Source organism: Nicotiana tomentosiformis, chromosome 3 (genome assembly GCF_000390325.3).
Source record: "Nicotiana tomentosiformis chromosome 3, ASM39032v3, whole genome shotgun sequence".
Classification (NCBI taxonomy): domain Eukaryota; kingdom Viridiplantae; phylum Streptophyta; class Magnoliopsida; order Solanales; family Solanaceae; genus Nicotiana; species Nicotiana tomentosiformis.
Window position 1 is genome coordinate 106952391 of NC_090814.1, and position 13792 is coordinate 106966182.

General features: G+C 36.9%; 1 protein-coding gene across 3 annotated transcripts; it reads left to right on the forward strand.

Moving 5' to 3' along the window:
• Positions 1 to 621: 621 nt before the first annotated feature.
• Positions 622 to 13295, forward strand: LOC104091946 (ribonuclease J). 3 transcript variants are annotated; one of them, XM_009597402.4, is made up of 18 exons: positions 622 to 907; positions 1314 to 1542; positions 1885 to 2008; positions 2456 to 2512; positions 3278 to 3469; positions 3562 to 3639; positions 4711 to 4893; positions 5006 to 5086; positions 6064 to 6129; positions 6207 to 6299; positions 7762 to 7887; positions 8624 to 8737; positions 10144 to 10239; positions 10348 to 10445; positions 10525 to 10976; positions 11749 to 11834; positions 11922 to 12200; positions 12626 to 13295. In XM_009597402.4, exons 1-18 carry the CDS (start codon positions 802 to 804, stop codon positions 12719 to 12721), a joined length of 2556 nt encoding a protein of 851 aa, XP_009595697.1. In that variant the 5' UTR covers positions 622 to 801; the 3' UTR covers positions 12722 to 13295. The 3 variants fall into 3 exon arrangements, with proteins under 3 accessions (XP_009595697.1, XP_033510979.1, XP_070053508.1); XM_033655088.2 differs by having other exon boundaries at positions 11749 to 12200; XM_070197407.1 differs by lacking the exon at positions 622 to 907 and having other exon boundaries at positions 1402 to 1542; positions 1885 to 1994.
• The last annotated feature ends 497 nt before the right edge of the window (positions 13296 to 13792 follow it).

The window sequence follows — 13792 nt, forward strand, 5'->3', positions numbered from 1 at the left end:
TGTACTCTTTTTCCTTCACTAGGATTTTTTTTTCCATAGGGTTTTTTCCTAATAAGGTTTTAACGAGGCACATTATCTATGGACATCAAAGGGGGAGTGTTATAAGAAAAATCAAATTATGGTGGATGTCTACTCTTCATCCATGATCTTCTCAAATGCTTAATGACATATTTCTATGCTTAATGACATATTCAATAACATATTTTTCTTCACTTTTCATGCCTATATAAAGACCTTGTAATAGATAGTAAAATACACACAATTGAAGAAGAAAACCTCTTCTTTCTCTCTATCTCCATTTTTTTGTTCATGTTTTACTAAATTGCTTTTGTTTCATAATAACATGTCTTGTTCATGTTTTACTAAGTTGCTTTTATTTCATAACACATATGTATTTATTTGCTTTTTCTTCTCTTAAGTAAATAGAGTCGCATCCAATGTAGTATTTTCCGAATTTAGTCGGACGCTAATGTTAAGAAAACAAAAAAAAGAAGTACCATTATACTAGTGCGTAGACACGTGCATTCCATCATCCCTCTAATCTTTTTCCCCAGGAAGCAAATGCGAATACAAGAGGCCAAAACGATAAGAAAGATATTTTACGGTCACATTCAATTCTTTGAGTTTCAGCTAACAAAATCCTCTTCTTCCACCTTTATCTCGCCATTTCCCGCTACCCCCTTTAAACCTTTAGCAGTTGCAGAGAAATAAGCTCTCAAATTCCTTCATAGCTTTCTCTGTCAGCTAAGCAGCCATTCATATAGTTACTCTAATAGTTACGGTGTAGTATTATTTGTTCACATGGCCGCTTTCAGCGCTATTTCACTATGTCCGTACAAACTATGCCATCAATTAAACCCTAGCAAGCGTTACATTTCTTGCTATACTCCTTCCTCTTCTACTGTAGGTATGTGGGGCTTTCTTACATTGCCTCCTTCCCTTTTTGGTTTATTTCTGAGTTGAAAAAGTATTAGAAAGAAATTGGTTCCAATTACTGGTTGCAGTTCTTATCATTTAATTTAAAATTATTCGTTTTTGTTGTCAAGACAAATGAGACAATTTATGTATTTTTCACAGAATATCGTCTAGTCATTTACAGCTATAGTTGGATATATGTTCTCATTACAGTTACAATCATATATTGATATTGTATCTTTCTTGCACTACCTGTGAGTACATTGTGCTCTTACATATGACCAGCATTGATGTAAATCCAATTAGCAGAACTTCACTTTTTTGATAAGGTGTTGTTGAGCAGAACTTCGTTAAAAGTTATTTATTCTATTTATGGTTGGTATTTGATGTCCTTTCAGGCGTGCGTGGATCAAAAGGTCCTCGTAGAAGACCTGCAAAAACTGAGGGCGCTGGAAGAAGCATTGACGATTCTGTCCAACGAAGGATGGAGCACTTCTATGAAGGGGCTGATGGCCCACCTTTACGTGTTCTTCCTATTGGTGGTCTGGGAGAAATTGGGATGAATTGCATGCTTGTTGGAAATTATGATCGTTATATTCTCATTGATGCTGGAATAATGTTCCCAGGGTAGGTGTTACAAAGTGGTCTTTCATGCAACTTTTTAACAATCTATTTTGATATTGCCGTGTAGAAAATTATGTGGAATCATCCTTTAATGGGTCTTCTTTGATTGCACTTTCTGCTTTAGTCATTAATCTGATGGTGGAGGTCCAGAGGATCCGTCATCATTTCCTACTGAAAGATCCTCTACACTTTTATGTTTAAGTTAATAGTTCCTATGAGGATAAGCCGTTCAAAGAATTTATTTCCTTAAATGGGGCTAGTTGCTTTCGACTTTGAATTTTAGTTACCTTATCCTTATTTCTTTGTCATGGACTGACTTGGGATCTTGTTGGATGTCCAACTCAGCTATGAAGACCTTGGTGTCCAGAAGATTATTCCTGATACAACATTCATAAAGAAATGGAGCCACAAAATTGAAGCTGTTGTTATAACTCATGGACATGAAGACCACATTGGTGCATTGCCATGGGTAAAGTTTCTATTCTAAGCTATTCATTTTTTTATATGTACTGGTGGACTGGATATATTTGCGTAGATGTGTCAGTGGATAATTGGGAATCCAAGTACAAAGCAGATCATTCTCTAATATGAGGGACAATGAACTCACCCGCTAGATCTAAGTTAAATAGACCATCCTTCTAATATTTCTAAGTGACTAGTCTGTGTCATATAAAATTTTTCCTGCTACCTAGAGTTCTTGTGCTTCTAAGAAGGCCCTTTCTTTGATAGGTTTAGTAAAAATTTGCATCTTTATTGCCCCATGCCCCTTTATTGATTGTCTCCCCTTTATTGGAATTAGCTTTTGCTGATGCACGGAATATATTTCTGGGCACTCCAGTTCCTCTTGTTTAATATTCAAATATGCTTGCATGCTTTTTGCACAGTTTGTTTTGCATTAACAGTGTTATCCAAACAGGTAATTCCTGCTCTGGATTCTCACACACCAATTTTTGCATCATCGTTCACAATGGAGGTTCGTTACGATCCTATGAGTTCTTTGATTGCTTTTAATTATACAGCATTTCCTGTGTTCACTAGGGATATGTGGTAATTTGAAGCCTAAATCCATAAAACATAAGTCAGCCTTATTCAAGATAAGGAAAGGAGAAGATCTTAAGTCAAAGTTGAAATTCTGTCCTTGAGAACCAAATAGGTGAAATCATACTAAGTCTGTTTATCCTCTAGATCCAGTAATGGAACGTAAGTCTTTCTTCTTGTATCTCCTACCAAGCAAGGAGAATCTGAAATTACTTGATTTTCTTCTCTTCAATCATGCACCTTCTGTCTTTTCATTGTTATCTTCATCAAATAGGAAAAAGTGAAACTGCCTTCTCTCATCTATTCTATTCATTATCCTTGATCTCTCTATCTCTTTATCTACCTGTTGCTCTGTTTCTTTCTTTCTTCAGCCTTCCTATCTCCATTTGGAATTCATTTTTCTCTTTTCTCTTTTCTGCTTTTTCTTTTCTCCTTTCTATTAGTGTGGGTGCCTTGTTCTCTTCATTTTTGCTATTAGGAAACAAGGTCAAGTGGTTACTAAAACTATCAAACTGGCTGCAAGGCTTATTTACTTTTCTTGGAGTATGATCCGATACCCATGTAATACATGATTTGAGACACCAATACCTACTGTTGGATACTTATTTCTTAGAGCATCATGTTCCTTTTGCTTTAAACTTTTCAACAGTGTTACATATCGATATCTGTTGAACTAAGTATCTGTTTTTCTTGCAAGCAGCTGATTAAGAAGCGACTGAAAGAATTTGGGATATTTGTTCCATCTAGGCTTAAGGTATTTAAAACAAGAAGGAAATTTACTGCTGGGCCATTTGAGGTAGAACCTATAACGGTTACTCATTCTATTCCGGATTGTAGTGGGATAGTTCTACGTTGTTCCGATGGTACCATCCTCCATACAGGTGACTGGAAGGTATTGCATTCTGCATCCTTCTTATAAGTTATCTGAAACTATTTAGGTTTATAATCTTTATCTTAGGATTATGAGTATTCTGTATTTGACAGATAGATGAGTCACCACTTGATGGAAAGGTTTTTGACCGAGAGGGCCTTGAGGAACTGTCAAAAGAAGGGGTTACTTTGGTACGGTAGTATCTTATTGTGGAAATTGCTTTTTTCAATTAAACTTACTACTTTTAGAATGACTCTGTTCAATCTATTGAAATAATGTGTAATGTTAAATTACATTTAATATAATGGGGTATTATTGAAAGAGTTAACAGTTGCTAAATATATATATTTATTTTTGTATCATATATTTGAGGGGCTTGAAGAGTGTATGGTCAGCAAGAGTCTATTTACTATTTGCTTCCTCTACTAGTAAACTGTAACTGCTATTCAGTCATATGAAATGTACATGCACGTCTGTATTTTCTCCTTAAATGCTCTCCTATTTAGTCCTTTGTTTTTCCTTTTAATATTCAGCTGTATGTACAACTATCCTGCAATTATGCAGTATTGTTGAGCTTTTCTTAGTTCTCTTATTGAGTGCATACATGCATAGCTATGATGTATATGCTCCCACTGTGCTCTCCTCCCGCCTTCCCACATTGCTCTTTGGGCTCAGTCTCTCCTTCTTTACATGCGGATTTGCCTAAAAGTGTTGAAAAATCCTCTTGAATTAGATTAACACCACAATTTCATCGTTGTTAACTTTTCTGAACTGTGAATAGTATGTCTTTTTGTTTTATATTTTGGTATGTTTATTTTGAACATGTGATGCATATAGTACTCCATGCTATCTTAATTATACTAGCTCTTTTCTCCCCAATTGTAAATCATCTCATTGCTTGCCTCAAATGTAGTGTTACTTTTACCCCTTGTTAGGTTCTTGAGCTGCAATCTTCTCTCTTGGTCTCTCATGCGTCGTTTGTTTATGTTTTTCTTTACTATGTTTGTGTTCGATAAAGTCTCTTGTTCTCAAGTTTGCGTACATGTACATATTTTTGGATATGGTGTTGGGTTTTTTTTTCCCAGGGCCAGGAGCTGATATCCAATTTCTCTCAATCCCATAACCGTATTTGCTTTATGTGCATACACCTCTAGTTATTTTTTTTCATTCTAAAAGTTCCACTACATGCCTGGTAAAACATGGAGGATATGTTGTTGATTGGAGCAACCTAAAAGAAATTATTGATGGGTATTTTGTTTCAGATGATGAGTGATTCGACAAATGTCCTTTCCCCTGGAAGGACACTAAGTGAAACTGTAGTTGCAGATTCGCTCCTGAGGCACATTTCGGCTGCCAAAGGAAGGATTATCACTACCCAGTTTGCATCAAATATTCATCGTCTTGGCAGTGTGAAAGCTGCAGCTGACTTGACTGGCAGAAAGCTGGTATGCAGTCTCTCATCTGTGTTATTCGAATATGTTCTCATGACATTATAGTGTTGTTTAGATTATTTTTTCCTGTTTTCCAGATTCAGATTATAACATGATTGCTTAATAGGTATTTGTCGGCATGTCCTTGAGGACATATCTTGACGCTGCATGGAAAGATGGAAAGGCACCAATAGATCCATCAACTCTGGTAATGGCCTAAATTGTCAAGGTCTCTTTTGACTGGAGGACATACTTTATCTGCTTGCAATGACTTTGATATGCCACGTGACATGCCTAATTGTCCAAAAGACTGTTAAGCGTATCAGTTTCGACTTGCATCTTTTTTCTATACCATAGTCGTAAATGTTAACCATGATATAAAATATAAATGGTGGAGTGCTGTGTAAAATCGCTAAAAGATAAAGCGAGGATTAAATAACTCAGTTTTTATTTGATTGTCTAAGACGAGATATGCGGAATTTATCCCAGTATTTGTTATGCAGCAAAATTGACTTTGTTTCCATCATCACCCCTGAATTATATCTGTTGACATCATATGCATAGGTCACTTTGGTGATCTGAAGGCCTAAGAGATACTTCTAGTCCAGGTTCACCTCCACGATGGTATAGCTTAATAGATTGTATGCGGCTTTGTGATTACACCACAGTTTTAATATACGCCAAAAGTACAAACAAATGGCCATAACATGGAAGTCAATAGAACAACATGACTTTTTAGCCAAGCACCAAAGGCCCCTAAGAGAGAAAAAGAACATGTTGAGGTTGTTTTTTTCTTTTTTCTTCTTTTCTGATCTTCCGGGGCGGGGATGGGGTGGAGATGGGGATGGGAGATGGAGGTTCAGATTCCTGCATTTCCTTATCATACAACTTCGTTAAATTTTGTCTTCTCTTTGGATCTGCTACTCTGATTGAAGTTGAACAACATAGATCTAATGTCTTGCCCAATTAGAGTCTGAGGATAGAGGGAGCAAAAACACCTTGAACATTTATGTAGTGAGGAGTATCACTCAGATTTTTTGTATGAAATCATTGTTCAATCTGTGGAGTGCATCTGGTGATATAAGGAAGGGATATTTTCAATATGTAACAGTGCCTATTTTCCTAAATTTTTTCCTTATAAATCTACTTGTCTTAGTCTAATTTCTTCCCACACATCTAATTCAGGTAAAGGTGGAAGATATTGATGCTTATGCCCCAAAAGATTTGCTCATTGTGACAACAGGTTCTCAAGTAAGTATTGTTGATGCGTTTGCCAGCTTTGCAGGCTTCAATTAGAAAATATGTAACCTAGTCTGCTGGTGTGTCAGGCAGAACCTCGTGCTGCATTGAATCTTGCGTCATATGGAAGTAGTCATTCACTCAAATTAAACAAAGAAGATATAGTTTTGTATTCAGCCAAGGTAATGTATTGTAGAACTCAAGGCAATGAGAATTTTTCGTTAATGACAAATTCATTCTTAGGAATCCTATTCTCAGCAGATGTATCTGATCAATTAAGATCACATGTGTCTTGGCTTTGGCATATTAGCTTTAATCTTTTTATGCCCTAGTTCTGACTCCAACAAGAGACTATTTGATACATGCATGCCCACCTAAAGAGAAGAATCTTATTCTCACTCTTCTTCTACCAACTTTTTTATTTCCTTGCAGCCCATGTACTAATAGTTGAGGAATTTTAGTCTTGGTGTTTGTAGCAACTCCCTGGTAGCCCTTCTTTGTGCTTTGTCATCACCATTTTATGCTTCCTGTCATTTAATGAAGTTTATATGCTTTTGAAAAATCCCTGCCATATGAAAGGACGTGGTTTTGTTGATTAGTAGCTTCGCAAAGAGCATTTACCGTAAACGAAGTGAACCATAAATTTCCTGCTTAGCGAGCTGAATAGTATCATAAGTCCAATACAACTTAGGATTGGTGGTAGTTGATGCAGTCAATTCTCACTGGTATATGAATTATTGCATGTAGATACACACTAAATTTTCTGCATCTATCTATATGTTGGTTAAAATATTCTGGTAGATAGAATACTGAGATAGATTGCTGCCCACATGGAATTATATAAGGACTTCCAAAGAGGTTTATAAAGGTCTTGGACTACTTAAACCATGCCTTTAAGATCTTGGGTTGGGTGCTTAGACTCTTTTATATAATGTATAAGAGCCAACATTTTATAAGCTCATTCTCATATTCGTAAATCTGGTGCACTTTGGACGCCAAAATCAGAGTACACGCGTCTGAGGGTATTGGGATAAATAGTTGTCCACATGAGTTATATTAGGGCTTCCAAAGAGGTTTATAAAGGTTTTGGACTACTCTACCAAATACCAATGGCCTTGGGGTTTTGGATTGGATGCTCAAAATCTTTCACATAGAGTATTGGAGTTTTCATTAGTCTGAACCCATTGCCTCGTTGTCGGTGAGATCTTTCAAACTATGTTATTGCATTTGAAAATGATGTTGTGCTGCTGAGTTTCCTTGCAATACCAAACAAAAATAGAAAAAGTGAAATCAACATACGGAAAAGGAGCAAAATATGGTCCTTTTGGGGGATAAATTTGTGTAAGGAGGATTGAGAGCAGATACTGACTTGATTTGTATCCTTGCACTGTTTCATTTGATGAACAAGTTAGGGTAAACTCTATTTGGTAACTCTGAATATCTTTTTTTCTCTAATTTCTTTTTCCTATTTATATGATGAATGCTTAGGAACATATCTTCTTGATTTTGTTTGTGCTTTCGGGCACTTTTGAAACTATTCAAAAGAAAGATTCCTTGAGGTGTTCTTTAGAAATCTAAGTTTGCAGATAGATAATTGATAATGTTGTTGTACTGCTTTAATCAGCTGCACAATTTTTCTTATAGGTGATTCCTGGTAATGAGACCCGGGTGATGGATATGTTAAACCGTATATCAGATATTGGATCAACAATAGTGATGGGAAAGAATGAGCTGCTGCATACATCCGGCCATGCTCATCGTGAAGAGCTGGTAAAGTCTTCTTTTAAGTGCACTCTTATATTTTAGGGAGTAAAGCTTCCTTTTTTTTTGGGGGGGGGGGGGGTTTAAATCTCTAATCTCAAGCATACTGCATTACACTGACTGTTATGATAATGGTTCTTTCTGTTGATCTCTCGAGGCCCATTTAATCATGACTTTATCTTGAGTTATTCCTTTTGCTGGTAGAAGCTAGTACAAATATACCTGGTAGATCTTAGTTGACTTCCTTTCATTCCCCAACTTAAAGGGCGATCTAGGCGTCATTCTCGCTTCCACTTAATAGAAGCAAAATAAAAACTTAGTTACAAGATCATGTGCGTTTCTTTTCATCATATTGTGACTAGAAAAGGGAAAAGGTCTGAGGGATGGGTAAGTGATGTAAAGGGTGAGTGAACCGCACTGCGGGTACTGTTTCTTAAGTTGACTTATATTTGGAAGCTCTACATTGTTGGTCCGTAGATGAAAGATATGTGGAAGAGAAGCGGAGGGGAAGGGGGGTATGATTTACATTTTTATGTATCTTTATGCTTTAGAATAACAAAGGAAGGGGGAAGACATTAGACATCGTATCAAATTTTAAGAATACCAGTTTCTCAGATTATATTCCTGAGCATGAGACAATACTGATTCCTTATATCTATTTGACCAATTTTCTTGTCATTCTCCTTTACGATCTCATGCCCAATGTTCTAAGCTGCAATGTTGAAGTTGGATTTCTTGTTTGAAGGAAGAAGTCCTGAAGATTGTGAAGCCACAACATTTTCTTCCAATCCATGGCGAGCTCTTATTCCTAAAAGAGCATGAATTATTGGGGAAATCAACTGGAATTCGGCACACGGCTGTAAGTAGTTTGGTTTTGTTTCGATGTTTGATTGATAATGCTTATTTCTCCAAGTACCTTCAAATTGTATAGACCTGTAGCCATTGGATTTGAGGTGTGTTATAGGAATATCTTCTTGAGACAATGAGGGGAAGATTTATCCATAATGGTATTCTCGCTATTTTAGGAAATGGTGTCATGATAGAAGCATGTCTTTTTGGGAGTTTGCTCGAGGTGTATGCTCCCCATTGGATTTCTCAAGATTTGCAATTCTCCTGCTTTCTAAAACAATAATGAATTGATGAAAACCAGTTCGCTTCGTTTCTACATGCCCATTATGCTGATACTTGACTCGCTCATTTTCTTTTGTTTAATATTTCTTCTTCAGTTCACCCATAATTATAGACGCTCGATTAAGATTTCTGAATTCCAGCATCCCTTCACAAAACTCCAATATTCAGGTCTTGATGTCTTTTTGGGCACTTAGCTAACTTGTGAGCTTCTAGAAGTCGATGCCAATCATGGATGATAAACATGTCTTGTATCTTTATTCTAGAGCTCAACCTAAACCTCGAATTTGGTGCATTTGTGTCTTCTATCTTTTCCAGCTGGAGCTGGGCAGTAGGCTTGCAAGGAAAATCCGGATTGAAAGTCCATTCATATAGTGCCCTTCATCTCTGGCTAGAAATGATGTCCGGTCAGAAGTGGATATCTTCACTGGTTTAGGCCCAGAATGTGACAGATTTTCATTTTATGTATTTTCTTATTTTTTTGAGATTCTGTAAACGTCAAACCCAGACCCACCTGCCCAGGAGCCAAACAATGGCTTTTCCCATTTTGCTTCCTTGGTGAACTGAAGCCCTACCTCATGGTTAGGGATTGATGGCCCTTTCCACTAGACTATACCTCCCTTGTCAGAGAACAGATCTTACTAAAGCTAGATATACTGTTTGAGGGAAGTTTGTCTGATGTCCAATTTGTTACAATGGCTTAGAACTTAACTAACTGTTTCAACAGTTGTAATTAATTCTCTGCTCCATTAACATTTCTGTGACCCTGTGGTCCTAAAGTCTAAAGATTCTAATTAAAGGATTAAACTATTTCGACTGATTTCTCTTTACCGAATTGGATCTAAGCTGACCAAGTGCTGTTTTATCACTCATGTTTCAGTTTCCAGCTTCTCACTATGGGATGCAAAAAGTGTAAACCTATTTATTTTGATGATTTTTAGTTTTTCCTAAAATACATGAATATATAGACTTGAAGAAGGATAAAGGGGAGAAAAGGGCTCCAAGCATCGGGAATTATCTGCAGTGGGGATGATTTTGTCGAATTGCTTGCTTTATAAGCATTGTCGTCAAGCCTTCTCAGTTCATTCTCAATGTTTATTTAAAGTGACCTCTGTTATTGTAACCGTGTGTGAATAGGTTATCAAGAACGGAGAGATGCTTGGAGTCTCCCATTTGAGGAACAGAAAAGTTCTATCCAATGGTTTCATTTCCCTAGGGAAGGAGAATTTGCAGGTGTCTTACTCTCTCATTGTGTACACAAAGATTGCAGTCTTTAATCTTGCTTGCTAGTTTAAGCTGTTATGTGCAGACATGACACTGATCTAGTAATTTTTTTTGCAGTTGATGTATAGTGATGGTGACAAAGCATTTGGTACAGCTGCTGAACTTTGTATTGATGAGAGACAGAAAATTGCTTCTGATGGTATTATAGTGGTCAGGTAAACTTCTAAAGCTTCTGATGCATGACAAACTTGTCCACTTTGTGATACTGAACTTTGTAAGATATCTCTAATGCAGTATGGAAATATTACGTCCTCAATCCACGAATGGTGCGACAGAGAAAGCTTTGAAAGGAAAAATAAGAATCACCACACGCTGCTTGTGGCTTGACAAAGGGAAACTTCTGGATGCGCTTCATAAAGCTGCACATGCTGCACTGTCAAGCTGTCCACTGAGTTGCCCTTTGCCGCACATGGAAAGAACTGTGTCTGAAGTTCTAAGAAAAATGGTCCGGAAGTACAGTAGTAAAAGACCTGAGGTTATTGCCATTGCCTTCGAAAATCCTGCAGGAGTCCTGGCTGATGAAATCAATGGAAAACTTGCTGGAAAATCACATGTTGGTTTTGGAATTTCAGCACTGAGGAATGTAATGGATGAAGATCAGAAGGGAAAACGGGCAAGTGAGGCACATGCAGAAGAAGGCCATGGCCCTGGCTATCCAATTGATGATGCAGCCGAGCAAGTGGAAGGTTTTGTTCCTCTAATGTTTCTTTACAATGAAAGAATTTTTCTCAGTAATTCTTTCCAATGCATTCCGTGGTTTTCTAATCTAATAAGATGCTATTCATAGTAATCATCTTCGGTGTTGGTATGCTTGTGATCCTCTTAATGTAATTGCTTTGACATTCACAAAATGGACCAATAACCTAGGTGGTAGGGCAGTGGGGCTGGCTATTCATGTGGGTATATAGTAATTTTGAGTAGAACTAAAACATCACTTAAGCTATATATATGTGTGTGTGTGTGTGTGTGTGTGTGTGTGTCACACATATACTGCAATTACGGGTTATCAACTAACTATAGTTTGTTGTATTAGCATTTGTCATGTGCATAACAAGTGCTGAAAGGGGTTGCTCCAATATTTAGAAGCACTGTAGTGGGTGAAACGGAAGAGATATTTGGTGCTACCACTCTCACACTGTTATACTACTTTGACCTTTTTGGTCTGCAAAAATTTTCCCCAGAACCTGATTGCTTGATTTCTGCTCTCCACAATGGAATTCTTACATGTTCTCAATGTCTAAAGTGCACTGTGCAGTTGCTGGCTTGCAGTATGTTGTGCATCATGAAAGTAGTGTCTTTTATTTTCTTTTCTGGAGAAGATAATTTCATTAGTGGGTGGATAGATATTACATCGGAAATTGCTTGTTGGTTTTCGTCTTCTGATATGACTAAATCTTATGCATCCAATGCATGCTTTAAATTTGCTGTCGTTTCTTCCTTAACTTTTACGTCACACAGGTGATGATATGGATATTGAGAGACTTACACACGACAGAGCAACTACTTCAAGTTCAATCTCGGGGGATGGATATTTTACCACCAAGGTATTATTAGATGATTCTTTGAATCCATTTGTATCATCATCACTACTTGCTCAGTTACAAGAAGTTAGTCTTGGTGCTTTGACACAGGAGGAATCAGAATCGTCCAGAGAAGAGAGCATTCAAATTGATTCTGGCTTTCCGGAATCTATGATGAAATCTTCCAAGCCTTTGAAGAGGAACAGATGGAAACATGATGAGATGAAGAAGTTGATAAAATTGCGTGGGGAACTCCACAGCAGGTTCCAAGTTGTTCGAGGACGAATGGCACTATGGGAAGAGATATCTTCAAATTTACTATCTACTGGAGTCAATCGAAGTCCTGCGCAGTGTAAATCTCTCTGGGCTTCTCTAGTTCAAAAGTATGAGGTGAGTGTTTCTTTTTTGTTTCCTCCTTGAGCGCGTGTACATTTACTTGGCAGTGCTGGTTAGTATGCTCAAACTTTATTGGGAGAAACAATATATCACAATAAAACGATAAAACCATGCATTTTAAATGACTATCCTTTTCAGAACAATTTTTTCCTGAAGGATGTCACATTATTTATTTTTCTGCGGACATAGAAGTGAAAAAAGGGATAGGTACCCTTTTGTTATGGTGTGTTGTGACCTCTTAGGACAAAAAGGAGAGAAATCGACACAAAATAGACGCACATGAAATATTTGTATATTTCCTTTTAGTTGAAGATTCGCTTTTCATTGAAATTCTTGTGCCAACATTTTCTGTTTGGAAGTTCTTCCTCAGCCAAGTGATAAGATGCTACTTTTAACAGCTTTTTGCTATTCTGTAACAGGAAAGCAAGAGTGATAAGAAAAGCCAGGAAAAATGGCCTTACTTTGAGGAGATGAATGAGATCTTGTCTGATTTGGAGGCGACGGCCCAGAAATGATTGCATATGTGTGATTGAGGCTAGTGTTTGTGGAGGTAATTCTTCATTGGTGGGATGTGAAATTGTGGTCAGTTAGATTTATCCAAAAAGACCGATGCACCCTTAAAAATGCAGACTCAAGACTTCATCATTTGTACTGGCACCTCTTGTTTAGCTGTTGCGCAAGCTCTCCAAATGAAGCCAGAGGCGGAGGAGGGATTGACCTATTAGGTGTCCTTATAAGCTGGTGAAAGGCTGGTAAATTTTGCAATATTTTTAGTGATTTTAGGGGTTAGGAGTGTTGAGAAAGCACTTACCTAAGTTTCCATTTTTTCAAAATAGGAGGATAGACAAAAATCTTACGTAATATTTTCCTGAGTGGATAAGTTGAAAGTGGCTCAAAAGTTGTCGAGATTTTGATGATAAGAGTTAGCTTACGTTTGATTCGGGGTACTTGTACGCTACTAGGCACTATTGATCACGTATTGCATGTTGTACTATACCATTGAAAGCCTTGAAGAGTGAAGATGAGATGTAGAATCTGCTTTATCAAGGATAGAAGGCGATAATTTATAGAAAAATTCTTCCAAATTAATTAATTCTTGGTATAGTAACATATTATCGTACTCCTAAGGTTTAATTGCATCAGACAGTTGAGTTTTTCGAAGTTGTTTTGGGCGAAGTCATAGCTCCATCAATCATAATTCTTATTTCCTAAATTATGCAAATTATTGTAGTCTCTTTGTGTAATAAGAAATTTTTTATAATTAAAATTTTATTAATTAGTCAAGGGAAGGCCTATATCTTGGTTTTATTATCGCCTAGTTAATATTGAGTGAATTATATCATGTTAGTAACTAGAAGATAAAGTGTTTATTGTCCAGATGTCCACACTGAGGCAACATGAAGTTCGTGATATTAGTTTGAACTCCTTACGAGGGAAAGTTTACCATGTGCATATGTTTAAAAGAAAAACAAGTACACTAAAATAGAATATATATTTAAGCATTTGTGGAGCTACAAATTTATACAAGAAAATTCAAAAAAAAATTAAAAAATATTGAAGCGTCACAACTAGAATTTTAAACTATG